Raw genomic sequence first — 25,784 nt, forward strand, 5'->3', positions numbered from 1 at the left:
ATAATCCATGAGAAGTCTGACTACGAGATGCAATAAATTATGTACAGAAGAGATTTACAAGATTCTTGATCATTGATGGGTGTAGAAGGAAAAAAAAAACCTCTGTTTTAACCTCGAGAGTTGAGTACGGGTCAGGCAAACAAACAAAACAAGAGGATTAGGTAACACATGGACTGTGAATGAAGTCAATTCACAACAGCAGCTGTGCAGGTTGGTAGTAAAAATAATAATAATAATAATAATAATAATAATAATAATAAAAATAAAGTAGTGCAAGCGTGCAGGGAAATAAAAATAAACAAAACAAAATTGGCTATTATAACTACACACTACAGGAAACTATTCTTCAGTTTTTGTCAGCTACAAGAAAATGGTGGTGAACAGAAATACCATAAGGGGGCAGCACTGCTAAAGATCAAGGAAACCCACGAAGAAGAAAAATAAGCGGAACAGGAAGCGGAAGCTGAAGAAGAAATCAAGAATCAGCTGTCAAAAAAAAGTAGCTAAAGTGTAAGCAGCGGATCAGAAAGAGGTAATTTTAAAGTTAACTACATCTTATAAAACAATCTGTCGCTGTGCACATGTCAGCTTTATCACTTGATAGTATATCTGTGCTGCTAAATGTGAGTAAAGCCGAACTACCTGTACAGTAATTAAATAGCTAACCTAATGCGTAACTGCGTGAGCTCAGAGCGTAGCTGGCTAACATAGCTAGCAGGCTAACCAGGAATGTAGCAAAGCTGAGTTCATATTTACTGAGCTTAAACTTTGTTTCTAATAAACCGGTAACTGGTTTGTGCTCTGCGTTTAAATGCGTCAGGTTATTCGTCTCTACGCTGGCAAGCAGACAAACATTCACGGCAGAATATCGCTGCTAACGTTAGCCAGAAAACTAGTTAATATTGTCAGTGTTGACATGTCCTGCGCCAGCTAACTACAGATACAAGCTAGCTAATGTTGGCTAATCCGCTAGCGGTGATAAACAGAAGAGCCGCATCATTAATTTGTCATGTTTTCAGTTTAATGTGGCCATTTTTAAATGCTACACGACGGCTAACAGAAAGTGAAACCTGTCGAGTAACCGTTTATCGTTATCGTTATAGTTATTAACAGGACTAATACTGGTTACAATGCTAGCTAACATCACAAACGGGAACAGGAAGTGTTTGTTTTGGTGTCACAAAAGCAGCGTGTGTTTACGTCATTTTGCTGCCACAAACCTTTCCTTTCCAGAGATGTCCAGAGCTTGTGTACAGCACTGACTGGTCGCTAACCTGTGAGCTGTGACTGAACACATCCGCCAATATGCCTGCAGTATCCACCGGGGTCAAGGAGCTGTATTTGTCCACATCTCTGGGTGACCTCAATAAAAAAGCTGAAATTAAGCCAGACAAGACAAGCACCAGAAGGTAACTTTGGGTTTTTACTAATATCAGCATAGTGTGATACATAGTTTTATATGATCTGTAAATATTGTCCATATGCTGTAAAAACAACCTGTACCATACTGCTTGTACGCCACACTTTTTTTGTCATGTGCACTTCTGGTTAGATGCTAAACTGCATTTCGTTGCTCTGTACCTGCACACATGTAATGACGATAAAACTGAATCTAATCTAATCTGATCTACATTTAATTAGATGACCTGTAAAAGGCACCTAAAACTATGTCAAGGAGCTTGGTATCTGGGTCAGTCGAGGACTTTGGCATTATCGGTTTGATGGGCTTCAGCAAAACCCAGTCTTTTGTAGTTATTGGTTTCTGGTCTGCCATAATACAAAACTACAACTTCTTCTTCTGGTTTAAGTGGCGGTTGGCTAGTGTCAAAACTGCCAAAAATTTAAAAAGAAGAAGCAAGATTATGTGACTAAACATGTCTGCTGTGTGGAAGTACTTTACTCTGGAAAATGAAGTCAAGTCAGACAACGATTTATAAATTGTGCACTGTGGATGTGTTTGTGAGGCGCTAGTCGAAATCGTCATCCAATATTACCGACTTGATTCGGCACCTACACAAATAAACCGCAGGCAAGGTCGTATCAGGACTCAGGGCGTGGGGCAAAAACAAACTTGATTGGCACATCCCTACTCAAAATACGGAGGAGCTGTACGTTTTCAGTGCCTCTGCAGCATCACTGAGGACATTGCAAACACGTGGTGATGAACGTATGTTTTATTTGCTGTGTTGCAGCTATGTTCAGAGTGCCTGCAAAATCTTCAAGGCGGCAGAGGAATGTCGCCTGGACAGAGATGAGGAGAAAGCATACGTGCTGTACATGAAGTATTTAACAGTATATGACATCATCAAGAAAAGACCAGACTTCAAGCAGCAGCCGGTAAAGTTACTTGTTTTTAACCTAAATATGTAGTTTTTCTTACGTGATGGCATCTAGACCAGTGGAAATGTATTAATGTTTGAAGTTTGTTGTTTCTGACTTACTTTTCTCTTTTTCAATATCCATAGGATTATTACATGACACTGCTTGGGACAACCAGCTTTAAGAAAGCCATTGAAGAAGCTGAGAAGCTGTCTGAAAGCCTTAAACTCAGGTTAGAGGCTTTGGGTATTGTGCTTTCTCACCTATATTTTGTTCAGGTTCACAGAGTAATTGATACAATGTTGAATTTAATCTTGATTTTGGTTTTACAAGCTTTTGACACGCTTGCAAACAGTTCAGTGGTTGCTCATAAGTTGAATAGTAAATGGATCATGAGCAGCAAGTGTGGGCACTGGCAGTTAATGGTGTGATTGAATGCACTTTATTACCACATAAGCTGAAGAGTAGACACCAGAACTCATATGTAAGCACATTTCTTTGGGTTCAAACCTCAAACAGGTATGAAGAAGTCGAGGTTCGAAAGAAACTTGAGGAGAAGGAAAGACAAGAGGAGAAGAAGAGGAGGGAGGAAATAAAAGAGAAAGATGGCGGTCGGGGCTCTCCGAAAGCAGCAAACAAGAAGGACAGCAAAAAGGTTGGACCTTTACTTTCATTTCAGTCAGTGTGTGTACAGTACATAGTATTTACACATCATGTGGGTGCTTGAATTGAATCTAAGCCAAGTCCAGTGATTTCAGTGCGTGTTGAATTAAGGCTCAGTTTATACACCAAAATCCTTTCACAACTGTCAGAACTATGTAAATAAAATCATAAATTGACAGAGGTCTAAATAAATTGTATTATGATTTTATTAACTTCTTTATTAGGTTTAATTTATTATAAACTTAAGTAGGTCATTTTATATGAGGAGAATAATAATATGGTAATTGTAATTGTACTGAAATTACTGTTTTTGTGTATGTGCATCAGGTGAAAGGAGAACAGAATGAACTCAAGAATGTAGTCTCAAAAGGTAAGCTGAATAACACAAAAGAAGAAGAAGCAACGTTTTAAAAATCATTTTATAAATTCTGCAGTTTGCTGCCATTGTGTTTTGTAAGTGCGACGCTGTTTGTACAGTTGATTTAATAACTTTGTTCGATAGCTGCACAGCCAGCTGGTGGCATCACGGCTGAGAAACTTTTCCACATGATGAAGGACCAGACGATTACAATGATTGTCATGGATGCCCGCAGCCACAAAGACTTTGAGGAGTCCCACATTCAGGTCCCAGCCCAGAACTGTATAAGCGTGCCTGAGGAGGCCATTAGCCCAGGGTGAGAGAGGAGGCTTTATACCTGATCATTTTATTTGACGCTGCACGTGAAAGTAGTAATCTGAGTAAATGTTTAATATATTATGCTAAGTCCTAAAGTTTATCTACTGGATTGTTCTGACTTTTCAGAATCACTGTGAATCAGATTGAAGCAAAGCTGCCGGATGTGTCCAAAGAACTCTGGAGGCGAAGAGGATTTGTGGATTATATAATCCTACTTGACTGGTTCAGTTCTGTCACGGACCTGAAATTGGGAACCACCTTGCAGAGCCTCAAAGATGCACTGTATAAGGTATCTCTTGGGTTGTCATGATTTGTGCACTACCTCGTGCTTGAGTAACATCTTCCTGGTGAAGTAGACTGATGTGTTTGCACACTCCTCAGTGGGACAGCATCACCATCCTGCGCAGTGAGCCGCTGGTGCTGGAGGGGGGCTATGAGAACTGGCTGTTGTTTTACCCCATGTACACGACCAACGCTAAAGTTCGACCTCCCAGACAGACTGTTATCAGCACTGTTCCTCAGTGTGAGTATTGTGAGCTCAGCATGCACCTTACAACTTTGGCTTTTTGTATTTGGTTTGAATTAATTCATTTCTAAGAAATTGTAGAAGCAAATTAATAAATTGGTAATATAAAGTGTTCTTTATAAAGAGCCAGATTTGAGCAAAATGTCATAGACTCAGATTTTGTGTTCAACACATCCTAAATTCTCTGTAGTAATAATAATAATAAATGTTGAATGTCAAGTCCTGCCTTAATTACAGTGAGATAAGATGAAAATGAAACAAGTATATTGCTATTAAATATTACTCTTGCATTATTCATCAAGTGTAGCTGCACCCTCCTGTAGACGTATTCATTTCCTTGATCTGATGTTTTGCACAGTGAACTTTAGCTACCCGTCTCTAGAGGAACCAAAGCCTCCGACCCCACCTCCGCCAGAGCCTGAGGTGTCATCTGAGCCTCAACCACCATCAGCCCCTGCGCTGGTGAACGGTGTTGCACCAGCAGCACCCCCCACACCCAAAACTTCCACGGTTCCTGATACGTTGCCAGACATTGTCGATTCCCCCGCGGCGAGCTCCACAAATTCTGAGCTCGACCTTAATAAGAAGGGCAATGTGGCAGGCACGTCCAGCCACTCGCCTGCACCAGCCAAGGCCTTCCCACAGGTATGGTATCAATCCTAATTAGTATTAAACCTTTGGAGTCCCTCAAATGTAACTGATTAAACATTTGTTTTGTCTGCCTTTTCTCTTGTCTCAGTTTGACCGTGCCAAGAAACCCTTCGGCCGGGTGGATGAGCCTAAGCCCAACCAGAACGGATCCATCCAGAATGGACCACTGGTTCCTGACCGTTCAGGCAAACCAGCCTTCACTCCCAACACTGCTCTGTCTAAAGAAGAACAAAGTCAGATACACTCTGAAGCGGTGGCAGTGATGGAGAAGGCAAAGCAGGAGCAGGAGAAGCGCATCCAGGAGCGTCGTTTAGAGGAGGAGAGGCGAGAGAAGGAGTTGAAAGAGAAGCGAGAAAGGGAGGAAAGCGAAAAGAGGAGGAAGGAAGAGGAGGAGAAAGGGCAACAGGAGAAAAAGAAATTGGAAAGGCAGAAAGCGGAAGAAGAGGAAGACAAAGAGAACAGGGTGTGGGACGAGAGGAGGGGGAAGGAGCAGAACACTGACACCCCACCGAAGAGTATGTCTCTGGATTCGCCTGCTCCCAACCATATAGTTAGTGAAATAAAGGTGAGACTTTACTGTCACTGCCACAATTTACAAAATGATTGGAAACAAAACTTGTTGAACCTGTGACACTATCGTTTCAAGTAGAGAACATAACAGACCCAAATCATGCATGATTTTACAGAGAAATACAACCATTTCTACTATAAAAGGTTAAAGGAGGTCAGGTATGTCTATGACTTTAGGAGACCTATCCCTTCAGTTAACATGAAACTGTCGCTTTGTGTGTTTATTTCCATAGAGGGAGCCCCTGACCAGAGCAAGGAGTGAAGAGATGGGTAGGAGTGTGCCAGGCCTTCCAGATGGCTGGATGAAGGTATTCAGGATATTTAAAATGTTGTTGGATTAACTGAAAATTAAAAGTTAATGAATAAAAGGTTAAAGGTGGTTTAACTGAAGAACATTCTTTTCCTAATTCTTTGTTTCTTTCCCCTCCTCCTCTGTTTTTGCCTAGTTCCTCGACACAGTGACCGGGACCTACCGATACTACCACTCCCCCACCAACCGTGTCCACCTGTACCCTCCCGAGGTCACCGTTCCGCAGACCCCACCATCCACGCCGCCGACCGTCAAACAGAAAACGCCGCAGCCCGCCGAGCCAGACACCAGCCGCGAGCGAGAGCGGGAACAGTCGAAGCTGAAACGCTCTTACTCCTCCCCTGACATCAGCCAGGACCTGAGGGAGGAGGTCCAGAAGAAGGCCACTGCCCCAACAACCGCTCCCGTCATACCCACCATCAACAGAGAAACCAAGTAAGGCACATAGACTTGATGAAAGTTGCAAAATATTAAAATAAAATACAGCAAGCAAAGTTCTGGTTCCTGTTTCGACTGGCTCTTGGTTAAAGACTCCAGGATTGAGTATTATTTATTTAACAGTTAAAAGATTGGCTAGATGAAAAGGCCAAATGTGGTGTATTAGTCTGTATGATCAGCATTTTAGTGACAATAGTCAGAAGAAAGAGTTATGTGTATACTGCTTTTGAAACAACTGAAATTTGTAATCTACATGTCTAAATTTAGAATTTTTAGCCAAATATCTATTCGGCCTTACTTGGGCATACAGTCGTTGGATATATTTTGCTAATAAAACCATTGCATTTCCTTCAATCTTCTTTCTAGAGAAGCTAGTCCAGTATTCTCTCATTGTGCTCCTCCTCTCTCCTCCAGACCTGCCAACGCTAAAGTCTATTCTAAAGTGGAGATAGCGCGGCCTTCCGCAGCCAAAATTCGCAACCTGAATCCTGCATTCGGGGGTCTGGGCGCATCACTGACGGGCCTCCGTAACCTCGGCAACACGTGCTATATGAACTCCATCTTACAGTGTCTCTGCAACACTCCTGCCATGGCTGATTACTTCAACAACAATTACTACATGGAGGACATCAACAGGTCAGGTTCCAGATTAGTGGCTACTACTTAGCAGAAAATAATCACACATAAGGTAGATATATAACAGCTCTGTATCTGTTGTCTTCCTCTTCACAGGTACAACATTCTTGGCCATAAAGGGGAGGTGGCGGAGGAGTTTGGTGTGATCATGAAGGCCTTGTGGGCCGGCCTGTACAAGTGCATCAGCCCACGAGACTTCAAGATCACTATAGGCAAGATCAACGAGCAGTTTGCTGGCTACGACCAGCAAGATTCCCAGGAGCTGCTGCTGTTCCTCATGGACGGGCTGCACGAGGACCTCAACAAGGTAGTGCACGCGCTTTTAGTCCTGACTACTACATAAACACCTGTGTGGTATAAAATCTACAATGGTTTAAATGGAAATAAAGTAAATAAGTTATTAAATACTGAGTAATAATAATTATTACCCCTGCGCACTGTTGCACATTTGCGTGTTAACAACAAAAACTTAGTCTATTCATCATTTTCCTTCTTTCTGTTTTTTCACTGGGTTTCATTTTGATGGCAAATTAGAGAGTAAGTAAATAGCTGTGTGTCCTTGGTCCTCCTGCAGCAGTGTGAGTGTGGTGTGTCTGCATCTGTCTGGTCTGATGCTCTGTCAGAACCTCTGTGCATGTAGACCCAAGACATGCTCATTGCCTGTATCGACTGATTTCGACTGGCTTCATGTGCATTTGAACGGGGGGAAAGGTGAATTAGTAAAAAGATAATTTCCCAGATTTTTATTATTTTATTTTTTTCTTACTGAAGACTACTAGTTCATTTGCCGGATTACTCATTATGAGAACCGACAGCTTAGAAGTACTGTGTCGAATGTCTCCGTCTGGGGTTGAGTTATACATCCACCCCCCCATTTTTATTATAAAGCTATTGACCCTTTAAAACTGAGAGGGTAAGGTGGTGAGTAGCTGGTGATGTGCATTTCTCATAACACACTCCATCCCATCACGTCCCTTTTGTGTGATGTTCAGACCTGTCTGCCATCATACTGGCCCAGTCAACTTTGTCTCTCCAGGATAATTGAAAATTCAGTCACACTAATTAATGAGATATTAATTAACCTGCCACTCATATCTTCCTGCCTATCATACAGAAAGCAAACTGCCTGAACTGCATGCAAATGGAGCTGAAAGATATTAGATAGGTGTTAAATACAAAAAAATAAGAATCAGTTAGAAATTTGGTTTGTACTTCTCTTGTTTTTTGGTTAGTTTTTTTTACTGCTACCTGCAGTATTATAATTATGAGTGGTATAATTAGTAGGATTATTAAAGTTGCTAATCTGAAGTCGCAGTTGTCCTTGTTGTGCCATCATGTTGTTTTTCCGTCTCTGTTGTCAGGCGGACAACAGGAAGCGGTACAAGGAGGAGGAGAACGACCATCTGGATGATCAGATGGCAGCTGACCAGGCCTGGAGCAAACACAAGCTGCTGAACGAGTCCATTATTGTGGCGCTGTTCCAGGGACAGTTCAAGTCCACCGTTCAGTGTCAGACCTGCCATCGCAAGTCACGGACGTTTGAGACCTTTATGTACCTGTCGCTGCCCCTGGCCTCCACCAGCAAGTGCTCTCTGCAGGTCGGTCAGATATCCAACAGCAGGAGTTTTCCCTAGTAGTTATTGTAAAGTTTAAGATTGCTAGAATGAACAAATTTGTCCTCATTTGAAAAAATATATTCAGATTGATAGTTAAGTTTGATGTCAAAGTAAATCAAACGTTATGCTGTACTGTTCGTGACAACCGTCTAATAAGCATACATCAGTTTGTATGTAAATTAAAAACAAAGTGCATACACCGTATGACAAATATTTGCTTTTTTTTTTTTTTTTTGGCAGGATTGTCTGAGGCTATTCTCCAAAGAAGAGAGACTGACCGACAACAATAAGGTGTTCTGCAGACACTGCAGGGCCCACAGAGATTCCACCAAGAAACTGGAGATCTGGAAGGTCCCACCCATTCTCCTGGTGCACTTAAAACGGTTTGCAAAAGTGTTTTCCCTTTAAAATATGTTGTTTATTTGGTACATTACTCACTTTTAAATAAGATTTTTCACACTCTTTTGTTGAATGGGGGCAATTTCTGCAGGTTCTCCTATGAGGGCAGATGGAAGCAGAAGCTGCAGACAACTGTAGACTTCCCTCTGGACAGTCTGGACCTGGCCCAGTATGTCATTGGACCTAAACAGAGCCTGAAGAGATACAACCTTTATGGGGTTTCTGTAAGTAGAAAGGAACTGAATGCTCTTTTTGAAAATTATAACACCCATTCTTTATATCAGTATGTTTTTATTTGTGCTTAAATTAATTATATATATAAAAAAGAAATGAATAAATGTGTTACAGTAACAATGAAGAGACTGTGGCTTAAACAGTAAACAAATTAGTTTTATTGGCCAAGTTGCTTCTATACCATTAACTTAGTGGTGTTTTTACAGTAAAAAACAAAAAATCATGAAAATATTTTTAAAGAAAAGCTTAGGTGAGAACAAGTTTATCTATTTTTTAAACACATATTCAAAATGTAACCGTTAAATATGCCTGTATATGTCTGCTGAGTTGCTCTCAACCTTCTTCTTTGCCAGAACCACTATGGGGGTTTAGACGGCGGCCATTACACAGCCTACTGTAAGAACGCCCCGAAACAGCGCTGGTACAAGTTCGATGACCACGAGGTGTCTGAAATCTCGACCTCCTCAGTCAAGTCCTCTGCGGCCTACATCCTGTTTTACTCCACCCTGTGATGGCGTGTAGGACGTGAAGAGAGAACACTACTCCAGAGCAGCAAAGCTCAAGCCTAGAGGTTGTTTTTTTCCTTTTTTTAAACAAATCACTGCTCTGAGGACCTGGTGCACGTGGGCGCTGGTTGACTGGTCGCGTATGTGCACGGGAGGACGCACACTCGAGCGAGATCCACAGATGGGAGAATGGTGCAGGAATGGTGCAATGCTTCAGCTACTTGAGCTCCTGATAGCTGTTAAAACACGCTGTCTGTTCGCATTACTGATCATCTGCAGACTAAACAGATGCTCCTTTTAATCTGACGTGTAGGGCTGACGGTGAATTGCGCTCGGTGTGGATGGCGGTGTTGGCGGTATTGGCGGAACTAAGTTTCGGCTTTCTTGTACTGCGTGTGCACAGGATTAACAGTTAGACGGCATGTACATACTTACCGATGCTGATGTTGCACATGCAAAAATGTAAATACCCGAGGGCAAAGTGTTTATCTGTTAAGTGACCAAATGATTATTTTTTTTTTTTTCTTGAAGTAGCAGCCATCATAATATCAACATATTCATAAAGACAAGCAATGTGTTTTAGAGGTTTAACTGTATAACCTTCTGATGTTTATTACATTAAGGCCGATGGACGTGACTGTGAATGACTTTTTATTTTTTTGCATTCTTCCTTAGGAGTGGAGGGAACTTAGATTGTTGCTTGTTCATATTAGTCACCTTCTTGCACTTATACAATATGCAATCAATTTAAGTTGTTTGTGTGGATCACATTGTTTAACAGCAGACGTAAATACTCAACTCCGAGCGCTTTAAAACGATGCAGACGCTTGTCCGTTTTGCTGAGTTCAGCCAGTGACTAAAAACCCTTTCTGCTTCTATAAAGTTTATTATCAGTTAAACTTTACATTAGTATAATCAACCGCAAACACTATTTACAGGAAATCTTGCTGGCATACGTTGACGTTCTGCTTGGTTTATACCAGTGATGCTGGTTTTGTCGTTTTTGGTTTAGTTTCATTTTTGAGTTCGCTTCTGAGCCGGAGAACTCAAGGACATGAAGAACTGACCTTATTCACTTACTTGAGTGCGTTGGTGTCAACATTTGCTGCCTGCCTGCCTGCCTGAGCGACGGGCCGACCGACTGATGAGAGCAAGCACAAACTAAATGAATATTTCTTTTTTTTTTTTCTTTTTTTCTTCTGAATGGACCAGGGATCTGAAGCGGCGGGATATGACTCCTTCCTGAGTATTTCATCGCCAAGCATGAGATCAGAATCTGTTTTCTTTTGACTTTTACATGTTGATTTTATTTCCTAATGCTCTAAAATAATTGTTTCAGATATAACGATTATATTAACCTCAAACAACTCATATGACTATTTATTAAAATTGCTTAAAATTAGTGGTTGTGTGCGTGAATTAGTGTTTTAAAGGATGTGACAGCCTGATACCCTGCCGGTTCATCATCTTGTCCCTTTATTGGTGCAGCTGTAAGACAATACAATGGATGAACGCTTCATAAAGACATATAACAGTAAGAAACAAGACAGTGCTAGGTGTTTTTATCTATTTGAAGTACAGATTCTGAGAAGTGGGCAGCACCAGACATGTTGCTTGAAAGCAGGTCTACCAGACGCTTAATAAACCTCCTTCATGGATTTAGCGTTGAGCTCTTAGAGTCCGTGGATCTTTGGCTTTTGGAAAGGCCTGCAGGTGTAGAGCAGCATGTAGGCATTTGGAGATTGCACGAGGCTGTCCTGTACCTCTCTGACGATCGAGTCGTCAAAGCAGTGCCAGGTCCGGGCCGGAGCGTTGTGGCACAGAGCCGTGTAGTGACCCATGTTCAGATGGCCCATATGGTTCTGGAGAAGGACAGAGTTAATTAGAATAAACAAATCACAGGGCAGAAAGTTTAAAAGTTACAAAACTAAGCCACAAATCTGACTCTGTCCTAACAATTCACTGCCATCCTGTGACAAAAAGCCATCTTGCAATACTTGATCCTGCCATTGATGTGGATGTTGTATTTGACATGTACCACCAGGGGGCGGCCTTTGCATCCTGGTGCCATGTGTTCCCCAAATAAGCAACATACACACAGTTGTATGGCTATCCTTCATTCATTCATTCATTCATTCATTTTCTGTAACCGCTTGTTCTCTGGAGGGGCTGGAGCCTATCCCAGCTGTCATGAGGCAAGAGGTGGGGTACACCCTGGACAGGTCTCCAGTCTATCTCGGGACTAACACAGAGACAGACAACCATTCACACTCACACCTATGGCAATTTTAGAATCACCAATTAACCTAACTAGCATGTCTTTGGACGGTGGAAGGAAGCCGGAGTACCCGGAGAGAACCCACGCAGACACAGGCAAACTCCACACAGAAAGGCCCCAGTCGGCCGGTGAATTCGAACCCAGAACCTTCTTGCTGTGAGGCATGAGTGCTAACCACCACTCTTTGTGAGGACATTCATTGACATAACGCATTCCCTAGCCCCTTACTCTAACCTTAACCATCTCAACAGCCTTGTAAAGAAGCGAGGACCGGCCAAAATGTCCTCACTTTGCACAAATGTCCTCACTCCGATTGGCGTAAAACTCAAACTGGTCCTCGGAAAGATAGCTGTACATGAACACACACACACACACACCATCCACTTCATATAAAAGGAAACGTGATTCATGACACCTTTCTATCAGAAGCAGTCTGAACCTTTTCAGCAATTTGAGCTACAGCTGCTCGTCCAGCAGACCAGCCTTGGTCACACATGTCCCTTTTGTCAGTTTGCCGCTTTTTCTTCCTTGGACCACTTTTGATATTACCTAACAGGAACACCCCACGAGAGCTGCAGTTTTGGAGACTGCTCTGACCCAGTAGTCAGGCCATCACAATGTGGCCCTGGTCAGAGTCGCTCAAGTCCTTCCACTTGTCCTTTTTACCCTGCTTCTAAAATAATCTGTGTTATTCCCTTGGCCAGTAATTATGACATGTAAGTCCTAATGTTATGGCTGGTCAGTGTATATTTGCATATTGTGCGTGTTTACTCACCACAACGGCATACAGGTGGTATGAAGACCGTGTGGCGTTCTGTACTGAGCTGGACAGAAATGGGGTGAGATCGAGCTGCATGGAGAACGCGACGTTGGTCCTCAGTTTCACCTGGTTCTTCCCTTTACAGCCAAACCTGCAAAGGAGATACAAAGATATTATTTCCAGTTAACAATGACATCATCTCTCCTGATTTTTATATGCGTTAGTGCTTCATAAAGGAATATGTAACTCATGTTGGTCCATAAGGTACACCGATCAGCCACAACATTATGACGGGAGAAGTGAATAACGTCGAACATCTTGTGACAATACAATGTTCTGCTGGGAAACTTTTGGACCAGGCATTCATGTGGATGTTAATTAGACATGTACCACCCACCTAGACCAGACCAGGCCCCCCCACCCCATAGCAATGACACTCCTTCATGACTGTAGATATCCTTAGCAGGATGCAGCCTGACACAGGGAGACAACATGGACTAATAGTCTAGAAAGTGTTTTCAAAAAAACTGCATTTGAAAATGTATGAATCTTTGGTGTTTGGCAAAATTTATCAGCTGATGAATATTTAAAGCCCCAGACCAGCTACAGTCCTACTAAGTGGACCTTCAGGTGAGAATGCAATATCCTTTTAGGCCCTAACAAATAAAGATTCTTTACTTAAATGTGAACTTTTGCTTTAAGGAGTTAACACGTGATGACCTCTACCCACCGTTTCAGGTGCAACATGAGGATCTCTGGAGGTTTGTCCAGACAAGTGAGAAGTGTCGTTTCCCTCTTCAGGCCACACGCTGAACACTCCATCTGCTCTCCCCCGGTCAGGATAGTCTGCTCGAAGAACAGTGAAAGGCAGTCCTGAGCAGAACGGAGACAGAATGAAGGTGAGGAAGCACAGAGCAGAAACACCACGACTATCTGAAACGTGCACGGCGCTTGATGTTTTAAAAAAAGAAAGGTCACCTGGATGGAGCACTTGGCCATGTCTGTTGGAATCGGCAGTGACAGCACAGTGAAGGTTTGCGTGCTGTGCGCCTGGAGATCGCAGTGCATGCAGAGCGTGGTGTAGCTCAGCTGGCCCTCGAACAGATTTGAGACGATGGTGCACTCAGCAGCCAAGTTTCTGTTGTGTTGTTGCCTCGACTGCTGTAGTGAGGAGCGCGCCTGGCGTCTTGCAGCCTTGTGGGACAAACACCCAAACACAGTTATTCTTTTCTGTGTGTCGTTTCACAAAGACAACTGTAGAATGCACCGATCAGCCATAACATTATGACCACTGACAGGCATTCATTTCAATGTAACTTCGACATGTACCGTCCATCTAGACCAGACCAGGCACTAGTCACTAGATCCCAAACTGATCAAGTATCTGTAGGATGATCCACAGAGGCCCCTCCCCTCAACTCATACGACCCAAAGGCCCCCCACTAACAACATCCTGTTACCAGACACCACAGGACACCCTCAGAAGGCCCGTGTCTGACGAGTCACAACTGTTTTGGAGGCACAAGGGAGACCTACACAATATTAGGAAGGTGGTCATAATGTTATGCCTGATCGGCGTAAGTGCCAGTGAAGATGTAACACATGTTGCACCTTTTTAAGGTCGTCGTGGAGCGCATTGAGGAGGAAGAGCAGCAGTTCCTGGGCGTCTTGCTGGGAGTAGTTGTTGAACTGGGGGAGGATGGAGCACAGCACAGACCTGGCCTCCACAGGAGCACAGCTGGAGCTACCTCCCAGCCACATCTCCTCCAGCAGGCGGCCGAACACCACAGCGACCCGGCACTTGGACCTGCACAGACAGAGGCTTTACCGCTCGGAAAACATGACTCACATGTAAGTAAGTAAGTCAGAAAACGTGGTAGAGGGTGGTCTCACTTAGTCAGCTCTTTGCGCGTGTCCTTGTTGAGGAGGTGCTCCACGAGGGGGACAGTGGAGCACAGACACTGTAACACGGCGTTCAAGTAGCAGGAGTTGCCGGCGTTGTCCAAACCGCACACTCCGGGCTTGTTCCACCTGGTGTGCAGCATCTTTGCAGGGCTGCAGCTGTGCTTCTCGGTTTCTATCACCTGATCACAGCTAAAAAAAAAATATATATATATATATACAGAACAGAAATCATTTGCTGTGCAATAATGAACACTGTCACAACTTAAAAACCCTACATGTTTTTTATAATTTAAACAATTAGTTGGTAACAGTTGAACATATAGCATTAAACCTGTTTTAATGTAAATTAAATAAATCGGTGAAGGAAGGGGGTGGGCTTTTCAGCTCTGTTCTAAAATATTAATGTTTAAACAAATAGTTGAGCAAATTGCCGTTTTATCAATTATTGATGACAATGAGATTCAGATTCAGTTCTAATATTAATAATATATGTAAGTATATAGCAGTAAAACCTCATTACCCTACTTAATCGGCTGCTTACTTTACATGCAGTATGTACATAACATCTTATTCTTCACTTGCACTGTGTGTGTGTAATGTTAATTGTACCATTAGAGTCTGGAATAATAGAGATTGGTAGCTTATACGCTACGTTTTGGCCATATGTCTATTGTTTTCTGATAACATTTCATTATATGCTGTAATACGAACTTAAAAAGTAATGTTGTGTAACAAATGTGTGCACTTACGTTTGCTTAGAAAGATTTGTTAAATTTGTCTCCTGGTATGAAGAGCTGTTTAGTCGCGGCAGCGCGGGCACCGTGACGCTGCTGTCCGAGGCCAACTGAGAGGCCAGGGCCTTGGTGAACTCCGTCAGGTTGACCTGTCTGCTCGAGCCCCGGCTCTGCAGAGTGTGAAGCACGAATGTGTTGATGCAGATCACGTGAAGCGTCGCCCAGAGTCCTGGGAGAAACACGTCGACCGCCGATCCTTTCAGGTCCGACTGAGACAACAGAGCGGGCCCAGTCCAGCCCTGCAAGTGGGCCACAAGTCGGGACATGGAGTCCTCAGATGTTTGTTGTGGCGACGAAGACGATGTCGGCCTCACTGCCGGCCTTTTAGCAGCGGGGACAAAATGAATATTGAGCCCTATACCTGAGAAGATGTCTTTGAGTTTGCCCTCCATCCAGGCAGAGCTGTCCAGCTGAACCACGTGTCTGTGGCTGCAGAAAGGTCTGAGCAGGTGTTTGATCACCTGCTCAACAACCGGCTTCCTACTCTGCCTTTGCAGCTGCTCTGGACAGTACAGATACATGTTACAGATGAACCCCGAGCTCACGTCACAGAGGAGGGCGAGATGGAGAGAGCAAGGACCTTGCTGATAGGAAAGGCTGTATTTCTTCACGGCCAGGTTGGGACCAGGTGTGTGCAGGGCCTGGTAGCGCCTGGTTAAGTGGCTGCAGAAAACAGAGAGAGCTTCCAGCTTGTCTCCATCCTCCAGTCTGCTCAGAGACAGGAGGTTTGTCTGGATGCTGTTTCTCTTCAGGACGCCCTGCAATCCATCTAGTTTTCCCGTCAACTCTGAGCCAAAGCTGCTGCTCTCTCCTACAGACAAACCACTTTGTAGGACTATAGAAAACCATGTTAGTGCCTCAGCGTAGCCCTCCTCAGTGAGATCAGCGTTCTGCTCTTTGTTCTGGCTGTATGACGGACGGTTAGCTCCTGCCTTCACTCCAGCAGCCCTCCTGATCAGCTCCCGGACAGCTTCTCTGTCCAACACTTCCAGCAGAAGCTCTCTGGCTGTGTAGTAAACCTGGTAAGAGGGGCTGGTCTGAGTCTTGGCGAGAGGCTTCACCTTTTTGGACCTGAAGATGTTTGGCAGGCGAAGGTTGTCTCTCTGGACGTCTCCATGCAGCTCATCCACTAGGTGGCACTCCTTTGACATCCAGGTGCACTCCTTCACTGACAAAGCCTTGGCTTTCATCTTAGCCCCGGCGCACGCTCTAAGAAAAAGCCATCTCAAGATAGTGGTAATTTCTGTCACATTTCAAACCAACTGTGACAAGGAGCAGGTCCCAAAAACAAACAGGACTGCTGTGCACGAAAATTTCCTCCCTGCAGGTCGTCTTAGGTTGAGGACAAAAGGAGACGATAACCAGGCACAGAACACGGTGTACTGGAAGTGTGTCTGCTGTTCTACGGGGTGTTTGACAAACTGTGTGTACTGGGCATGTTTGTATGTACGCGAGTGTCCCTCTTCTCTCAGGTTAAACACATGAGACTCTGCTGCTAAGGTAAATCACCAGGGATCCACCGTAGCCAGACAACGACGCCTTGGCAACGCGTCAACACAACACTTTGACCTCAATGCGGCAGCTCTCATGACACACTTCTTCCTCTTGTGTGGAAGAGGTTTGTCTTCACTTTTAGCACACCATTTAAAAGCTATTGGGGTGGGGTGAGGTGGGTGGGGGGGTGGGTGTTGTCTTCTAGTCTCACTATCAGTCTTTATTTGAAGTCTAAGCAAGCATAGATGCAGATTTTCAAAGTTATCTAAAGAGTGCAACGCCTTATTTTACGTTTTTATTGTCGCAAAGTCCTCTGCTCAACTCCTGACACTGCTGTTGCGGCTATAAGTCATGTAGAACTAATTATGACCTCCAGGTCTCACCCACCCCACTCCATGAAGGAGTCGTGACCAACCAGTAGGAGGCACTAGAGCAGCAGCTGGGACAGAAGCCCCTCACTGGCTTTGCAATCACAAGCACGGGCATGTTTAGATCAAGTTACAATCTGCGTTACATTAAACTCTCCTGCTAGACACACATTAATGGTGTGAAAAATGTAAGAGATTCGAGCAGAAGCAACACAGCAGGGATCTCTCTTCAGAGACTGAAGTGCTGGAGATGCTGAACAGAGTAGAGCAATGTAGTACATTTACAGTATGTAAATGTACCATATCTCAAGATATAAGATATAGGAAGCAAAGTACCCGTGGGAGAGGGTGACTGATTTTGTCCCAGCATCACATCTGCACCTGTTTGTGTTTTGATTGCATTCAGTTTAAAGCTTTGTTTATCTCTGATTAAACTTCCTGGAGGTGGAGCTCTGTGCTGGTGTGGCATAACAAAGTTATCGTGTTTCCTGGAGATATAAATGTATAATTAATCAAATTTACCAGAATGCCCTGTCATGTAATACAGAATGCATATTTTAAAGCAATTAGTCAGTCGGTGTTTTCCTCATCCACGCAGCTTAAAACTTTGCCTCTCTGTCTGCTTCCGTCTTGGCATCTCATAGAAGCACACCTGGAGGATGGCCGCTGGATCCGTCGGCCCGGGGAGCTGCATTAACGGAGCTGTGCAAGGTTACGTGCCTTGCTCAAGGGTGGCAACCTGCATCACCTACAGGAAAGATGAGTAACGGTGCTATCACTTTAGAGCTGTAGAGGGGATGATGTCGCCTCAAATGCAGACAAATAAAGTCAAAGCTACAGTACAGAACCTTTGCCCCCACCCTCCTGGGTAAGCTGGAAGAAACCTTTATAAGTTTATATCAGCTAATATGGGGGACCCTTCTACTTGAGGCCAGCTGGGATGCGAGACAGAAAAAAAAAAGGGAGGTGAGACAGAGAAAGGGAGGGTATTTATTTATTCAAGAAAATTAATCACTTGTGCTTAGATGATACCCTGGGTTCCTTTGTGACATCTCAGACTATTACGTGTCTTGCTTTCGGAGTAATCTTTGTTGGCTGACTACTCCTCAGGAGACTAACGGTCGTCTTAAATCTCCTCCTTTTGTTCGCGGTCTGTCTGACTGTGGATTTGTGGATCCCAAACTCTTTACTTTACAGATGGCTTTGTAACCTTTTCCAGCCTGATGAGCATCAATAACTCTTTTTTCTGAGCTCCACAGAAAGCTCCTTTGTCCGTGCCATCACACACTTCCACAAACAAGATCTGAAGATCAGACTCTGACTAATCCTTGATTTATTTTCATTATTATTATTAACAAAACAGAGCCGTGAACACTACCAGAGTCTCATTACACTGATTGAAACCACTTCTGAAGAGATGGATTCTAATTTTGCCTTGAAATTAACTTGTAATCCCAGAGGTGCACTTACCTCACATAAATGTAATATTGGCTCTTTTTCGTGAATAAATAAATTCACAAGAATAATATTACTTTTTCATTTGTTTGATTGGGTTCTATTGGTCTAGTTGCATGACTTCTGTGGAAATGTTTTGTGTTATTTTTTTTGCAGAAATGCTGAAGGGTGCGTAAACTTTTAAACGGCACTGTATAGAGACAAGTAGGGGGTGCGTGATGCATACATAGTGGGTAACAGTTTGTAAGGAATGGGCAACTTTAAGATATAAGCCCTGGGCCTGCAACCACAGATCAGAAACACGCAGCTCTGGAGCGAGAGAGGGCCTCCAGCTATACACCTTGAGGATATTTAATTCATGCCCCACCTTCTCTCCAAACTGAAGGAGGAAAGTCATGTAGACTAACACGTCTGCATCCTGGTTGCTCTCAGTTGTTCCGGTCAAACGGCTGCGGGCTTAAAATTTAACATATAAATCCCCAAATGCTCACGTACGCAAATAGCAACTAAAAAAAGTCCTTGCATTGACACGTCTAGATTGGAAAGGTTTGTTCGCCTGTAGATAGCACACATCAACGTAGGTCCAAACTGCTGCTACTGCTACTTTTCTTACTTGCATGTGGTGCACGATGGGACACAGCATGTCCGTATTTAATGACTATTAAATAAGTTAATGGCAGTTCTGTCTCTGTTTCCCTTTCACCACAACTCCAAATCAGGGTGAGGGTGTCCTGTGGTGTCTGGCTACACAATGTTGTTAGTGGGGGCCTTTGGGTTCTGTGGGTCGAGGGGGAGGGGCCTCTGTGGATCATCCCACAGATACTTGATCAGTTAAGGATCTAGTGAATTTGGAGGCCAGGTCAACACCTTGTGCTGTTTTTCATGTTTTTTTTTTAGTTGTTCTGAAACTGTTTTCATGTGTGTGCCTGTTTCAGGCTGCATCCTTCTGGGGATGGGAGTGTCATGGTGCCTGGTCTGGTCTAGGTGGGTGCTACATGTCTAAGTAACATCCACACGAATGCCACGTTTCCCAGCAGAAAACTGAATTGTCACAAGATGGTCAATGTTATTCTACTGTCAGTGGTCATAATGTTGTGGCTGATCGCCATATCAGCTTGAATCCATCAACACGGGTATTATTCAAAACTGTTTGGCTGTAAAAATGCGGATAAATTTGCCAGTGTAGACATAAAACAAGAAGCATTTCCTCATGAGTGAACTTGGTACCGGTCTCCAGAGCACCACTCTTCATTTCACAACAATCACGCTATTGCATGATCAGGTTCAAAGTTTGCTTGGCAATTTACCTGCGCCCTCATCAGGTATTTGCATACACCGCAGACGGCAGACGGCAGGCGTCCGACAGATAACGTTGTTACTTGTTACTTGAAAATAGTTTTTGAAAAACGCGTTGCCTTGGTTGCATTCATTTTTGAGCAGTGTTTTTCCACAGCAAATCTCCTGTATGTGCTGCAGCAGCAGCAGCAGCAGCACAGTGTTGTCATAATACCCTGCCTGCTGTCACTGGGGGTGGAAGAATCACACAATTACCTCAAGGGCTCTGGAAGCTCTCCTGCATAAATCAAATCCACTTTCAAGCTCAAAATATGTTAAACCGTTAATATCAAAGGGCATCTTCTCTCCTCCAGTGCACCCTTTGAGCTTTTCTAATCTAAGAACCTATTCATTCACCTGAGGAAACATAATCGAGTTCCCGCTGGTACTGGATGTGCTACAGCCTCTGAGTGGCCAGTCCTTGTCACCCACACAATGAATAAGAAAGGGTGATGATTTTATTTCATGTAGGAGTCTGAAGTAATACAACTGCCGTGTAGGCGATGGTTTGCAGTACAATACGATAAAATGTAATCAAATTAGCATGTGAAAACATTATGCTGGCACCTGAGCTGTTTTGTCCTTTTTATCTTCTGTTTGTGAAACTACTAGAGACTGAAAAGAAAAACACACAGGGCCCAGAGAAACAGCACGCCATGGTTTCGGTTAAATGTTCCTGTCATCTGCAGAAGCCAATATGAGAGGAGGAAACGCATGCAAGGCTAATCCACGCTGATTCATTCACCCACAAAATGCAGATTCTGCAACAATCTGATCTGTCTCAGTTTAAGACCCCAAAATGTCTTAAGTTGGACAAATTAAGTTAATTTCTTCCGTAGAATTTTAAACATACTCACTGGCCAGTTCATTGTACAGTACATTGGTGAAAAGGAATGCATTCTAATGTAACAGCTCTGCACTGAATATTATCTCCATGAAGGTTATGGTGTTTATTCATTCATTCATTTATTGGAGCCTATCCCAACTGTCACTGGGCGAGAGGCGGGGTACACCCTGGACAGGTCTCCAGTCTGTCACAGGGCTAAAACAGAGAGACAGACAACCATTCACACTCATTCGGACAATTTAGAATCACCAGTGAACCCAATGAGCATGTCTTTAGACGGCGGGAGGAAGCCAGAGAACCCACGCAGACACATAGAGAACATGCAAACTCCACACAGAAAGGGCCAGAGTCAGCCGATGGGTTCATGGTGCTCAGTATTTGTTTAAAATAACCGAGAGAGCTGTTGATTCAACCGTGTTTTCATTGGGGAGGCTGGGGTTTGCAGTAGTGTTGTGTACCCATACACGTTTCTATTATTTTGACAACCCCATTTGAGTCAGTGGACTAGGCTAAATAACAGAAACACCCTTGTGTTTATAGATAGAAAGAGGGGCCCCTATTGGCGTATTGTTGATGCACTGTAGGGCCTTCATAGGTTCAAAGGGGTCTTTAGTTTTCTTTGCATAATATGCCAACGTGTAGCCATGTGGGGGCCTCCTTTTTAATTATTTTATTTTTATTTTTTCACAGGGCTCCAAACAAATGCCTTGGTTTGTCTGACTACATCCTCCGAAAGGCCCAGACAGGTGAATTACTACCATTCTTACACTTTCACGTCTGTTATAATGTTCAGTTTGTATTGAAAGGTTGAAAGGGGATTTAGTGCGGGGCTGTTCGTTTTCACTAAGTGTCTATACACTGATCAGGCGTAACATTATGACCACCGACAAAAGTAAGTAAATAACATCGACCATCTTGTGACAATTCAGTGTTCTGCTGGGAAACTTTTGGACCTGGCATTCTTTAGTGTGGATGTTACTTAGACATGTAGCACCCACCTAGACCAGACCAGGCACCCCCACCCCAGAGTAATGGCAATCCTTCCCAGCATGGCATTTTTTTTCCTGAAAATGCCATATAAAGTAGTATCATGTGGAAAACAAAGAGTAAATACTAAAAAGATGCCAGCGGAGGTGAACCGTAATTGCTGACATTCCCTCATCTCTTCTGCTAACAACCTGTGAAAGGTCACATGAGATAGTCTAACTGACGGCACACCACAGAGGCTCCCCATAATCGCATCTAGTCACGCTCAGTGTTATCCTCTACCTACTGACTGGCTGAGCTCCTCATACAAACACTGATTATGTGCACCGGGGCACACACAAGTAGTTATTTGCGTCTTTGGTAAATTTGTATTTTGTTTTGAAGACTCGGCGAGAACACCGAGTCGCCAGATTTCATCTTGCGTCCAAAATGCCGACGCCGCTCATTTCCCTCCAAATTCCTTCAGAACAAATTGTCTTCTCGTCTTCTTTGCCGCCGTCCCCTGGAACCAGATTATAGTTCATGAGAAATGAGAAGGAAAAGTACCAGCCTGAACGTGAGTGTGTGAAACTGCAAGTCTAATTATAGCTTTGGTGTCTCCTGGGAGCTCTGTGGAAAATACATTATGCTTCTGCCAGAAAATGCACCGTACATGCTATGCTCTTGAGATACACATCGATACCAAAAAAAAAAAAGTTGACGCACCTGTCTGTTAAAACAGCAGCCATTGATTTCTGAATTATCTTATCTTTTTTTGCATCTCTTGCCTCTTGCAAAACAGTTGTGACTCATCAGAGAATGGACATGGGCCTTCTGAGGGTGTCCTGTGGTTCCTGATCAACAGGATGTTGTTAGTGGGGGCCTTTGGGTCCTATGATTTGAAGGGAGGGGCCTCTGTGGATCATCCCACAGATACTTGACCACTTTGGGATCTGGTGAATTTGGAGGCTAGGTCAACATCTTGTCCTGTTCTTCATGTTTTTGAGTTGTTCCTAAAGTGTTTTTGTTCCTGTGTCAGGCTGCATCCTGCTGGGGATGGCTGCTGCTGCCATCAAGGAGTGTCATTGCTATGGGGTGTGCGTGTCTGGTCTGGTCTAGGTGGGTGCTACATGTCTAAGTAACATCCACATGAATGAATGCCAGGTCCAAAAGTTTCCCAGCAGAACACTGAATTGTCACTGTCAGTGGTTTTAATGTTGTGGCTGATCGGTGTATATTTAGCTTCAAACCAAAACGTCTGCGTATTTAGAGTGTTGCAATGGAAAACTCCACTTCCTGAAAAAGGTCATCTCTGTTTTGGAAAAACATAAGGAGCTGTTATTGCGTTTGGAATGTAAGCCGGTTTTTTTATGAGCGGTGCTTTAAAAGAAAAATGGCCACAAAGTGGAAAAAGAAGATCAATAAGTCGATCTTTCCTTTGTTTTTCAGGCCGGTGCTGCCAAACACCTGTGGATCTGAGCCCTCACGTGAGTACGAGTGAAGTGCTCTCAAGCCTGAAAGGAACAATAACAGTGAGTCACTGAGTCACGGCCAAACAACACGTGACACAAAAGTGTGCTATCAAACCGGTCAAACAGAGGAGAGTCACCATGAGTGAAATCATGCAGTAGATTTTAGTTTTAAATGATCCTAAATCCACAGAAATAACAAAACCGTGATTCAAACTGATCATATGACTCAAAGCGCACTGTTGCCTGAAAAAGCATTTTAATCAGACTCATGCATGAGGTCACTTGAAGTCTTGTAGTAGTGTTTCCAACAACTAAGCCAGCAGACATCAGCTGATTCCTGCTCAGGGGAGTGATTGTGTTTTTTTCTTTTAGCCGGAGCGGCAACAGGATTCTGTGTGAGCCAGCAGATAAATCTCTAGTTAACGATCTTGTGACTACAATGTAATAAAACACACACATTATATATATATATATATATATATATATATATATATCATTGTATTTTGATTGCACAAGACAGGAAATGTCATATTTCAGGGCTTCTGTTAGTCATAAATGCAAAATGAAAAAGTTCCGGAAACTCTTCAGCTGAATTGGACGTCTCTGCGTAATAAATAAATGTTTTTTCACGTGGGAACAGCTGTTGCTGCTCTGGAGGCACAAGGAACATTGTGTTATGAGGACAGGACGAATATTAATAAGCTTTTAGGGGGATTTAATTTGAATGAGCGCCGACACCAGCCATTAGACGCTGTTGTTTATTAGCTCCGAAGTCGTAAATCCTGACTGATGAATTCCTCTCAAACTGATTACTCTTGTTCCAAAGTCAAATACAATATATCAGCCTTTGACGCAGCCCTCCTTGGTAACGCAATCACGGTGAACTTTCTAATGCTCGAGGTTAAAGAACAGGTTGACATATAGTCATGCTGCCATCTTTTTTTTTGGTGTCCATGCTGCGTGTGAAGATCGAGGACTACTTCCCCTTCAAGAGCCACCACTTGTGAAGAAAGCAGAATAAAGTAAAATGTCAAAATGTGCTTCGCTTTATAAAGGTGTAAAAAGTGATACGCTGATCTGTGCCCGTCGGTCAGGACGCTCTGTATCTTTGGCAGGGAGCTTTCAAAGTCCCAAAGAGGCGTCTATTTATGAAGGCACTTTGTGTTCTAACTTTAGTACACTGCACATCTCTGGGTCTGAATATGGACACACATTCTGACACTGGGGAGCCATAACGAGCAGCCTCGAGCTGCAGCAGATACATTTTGGAGGCCTGTGCCCCGACGCGTTTGTCAGAACTGCGCGGCGCGACCTCTGCCGAGCGGGTCGCGACATTTATCCGAGCACTTTCCGGACTTTGCTGAAAACTAAAAGCGGCTTTTGACTTTTTAATTGGCCTCCCGGGACAGATCGTAGCATTCGTGACCTTGAATTAGGAAGGCGGTGCGTTAAGCTGCTGTCAGCTGACGGCCGGTGAGCTGAGCTGCTTATCTTGGTGTCACTGGGTTTTTTTATTTTTAACCTGAAAGGCCCAGGACAACGGGGAAGACCTCAGAGGATGATGTATGGGTGGAAGTTAAGAAAAGGGGGAGGAGGTAACGTGAGAAAGTGAGGTATGTGGGATGACAGACTGCTGAAGATTACACAATATTTGCAGTCAGACGAATGCGGGGATCAGGTCGCAGCAAAGAGAAAGGATGGAGGAGTCGGGTCAGATGACAGAGGTGATGAAGCAGCCTGTGTGGTGATGAAAACTAAAGCAGAGAAGCAGACAATTAAAGAATCACATACACCGATCAGGCGTTACATTAAAACCACCTTCCTAATACTGTATAAGACAGTTATGACTTATCCGAGAATGGACACGGGCCTTCTGAGGGTGTCCTGTGGTGTCTGGCAACACAGTGTTGTTAGTAGGGGCCTTTGAGTCCTATGAGTTGAGGGGAGGGGCCTCTGTGGCACTTGATCAGTTTGGGATCTAGTGAATTTGGAGGCCAGGTCAACACTAAACCGTTTTTGTGTGTGTGTGTCTGCATCTGGCTGCATCCTGCTGGGGATGAGCTGCTGTCATCAAGGAGTGTCATTGCTATGGGGTGGGGGTGCCTGGTCTGGTCTAGGTGGGTGGTAAATGTCTGCCCACACGAATGAACGCCAGGTCCAAACGTTTCCCAGCAGAACACTGGATTGTCACAAGATGATCAATGCCATTTACTTCTCCTGTCAGTGGTTTTAATGTTGTGGCTGATCCGTGTACCCCTGCAGAAGAACTGTAAGAAAAGAGAAGCTGCAGAAACGGATTTAAACCAAGCTGGATGGAGGATACGTGATGTGGTATTTGGCCTACATTTCGTTTTTTGGCCACTCTTCTTGTTCTGTCACAGACCCAAATGGGGCGCCTCAGATTTCATCCAGCAGGGTTCAATCACCGCGGTCGAGGTTTGCTCCGTTACCAGAAAAGCAGAAAAACAACACATAGCTGGCCTAATTTCTCCCATCAGGAAGTAGCGGCGGTGAAAAAAAACAAAACAAACCCTAGCACAGCTGTAGTTGATTATTGTGAGACAAC

At 43.8% G+C, this 25,784-nt stretch overlaps 1 protein-coding gene across 1 annotated transcript; it reads left to right on the forward strand.

Annotated features, from left to right (window-relative positions):
- Window positions 1-247: 247 nt before the first annotated feature.
- Window positions 248-11,059, forward strand: usp8 (ubiquitin specific peptidase 8). Its single transcript, XM_084541299.1, has 19 exons — window positions 248-532; window positions 1,234-1,409; window positions 2,193-2,337; window positions 2,466-2,551; window positions 2,839-2,974; window positions 3,310-3,352; window positions 3,485-3,656; window positions 3,785-3,947; window positions 4,040-4,181; window positions 4,543-4,829; window positions 4,924-5,400; window positions 5,639-5,713; window positions 5,852-6,150; window positions 6,568-6,789; window positions 6,886-7,096; window positions 8,151-8,387; window positions 8,646-8,788; window positions 8,896-9,028; window positions 9,392-11,059. The coding sequence occupies exons 2-19, from the start codon at window positions 1,306-1,308 to the stop codon at window positions 9,548-9,550; spliced, it is 3,234 nt and encodes a 1,077-aa protein (XP_084397425.1). The 5' UTR covers window positions 248-532; window positions 1,234-1,305; the 3' UTR covers window positions 9,551-11,059.
- The last annotated feature ends 14,725 nt before the right edge of the window (window positions 11,060-25,784 follow it).

The sequence above is a fragment of the Chelon labrosus genome, assembly GCF_963514085.1.
Source record: "Chelon labrosus genome assembly, chromosome: 3".
Classification (NCBI taxonomy): domain Eukaryota; kingdom Metazoa; phylum Chordata; class Actinopteri; order Mugiliformes; family Mugilidae; genus Chelon; species Chelon labrosus.

Coding starts and splice junctions, on each gene's coding strand:
- usp8 (XM_084541299.1), top strand. CDS start 1,306: ATGCCTGCAGTATCCACCGGGGTCAAGGAGCTGTATTTGTCCACATCT. Junction 1,410..2,192: donor GACAAGACAAGCACCAGAAG/GTAACTTTGGGT, acceptor GCTGTGTTGCAG/CTATGTTCAGAGTGCCTGCA. Junction 2,338..2,465: donor CAGACTTCAAGCAGCAGCCG/GTAAAGTTACTT, acceptor CAATATCCATAG/GATTATTACATGACACTGCT.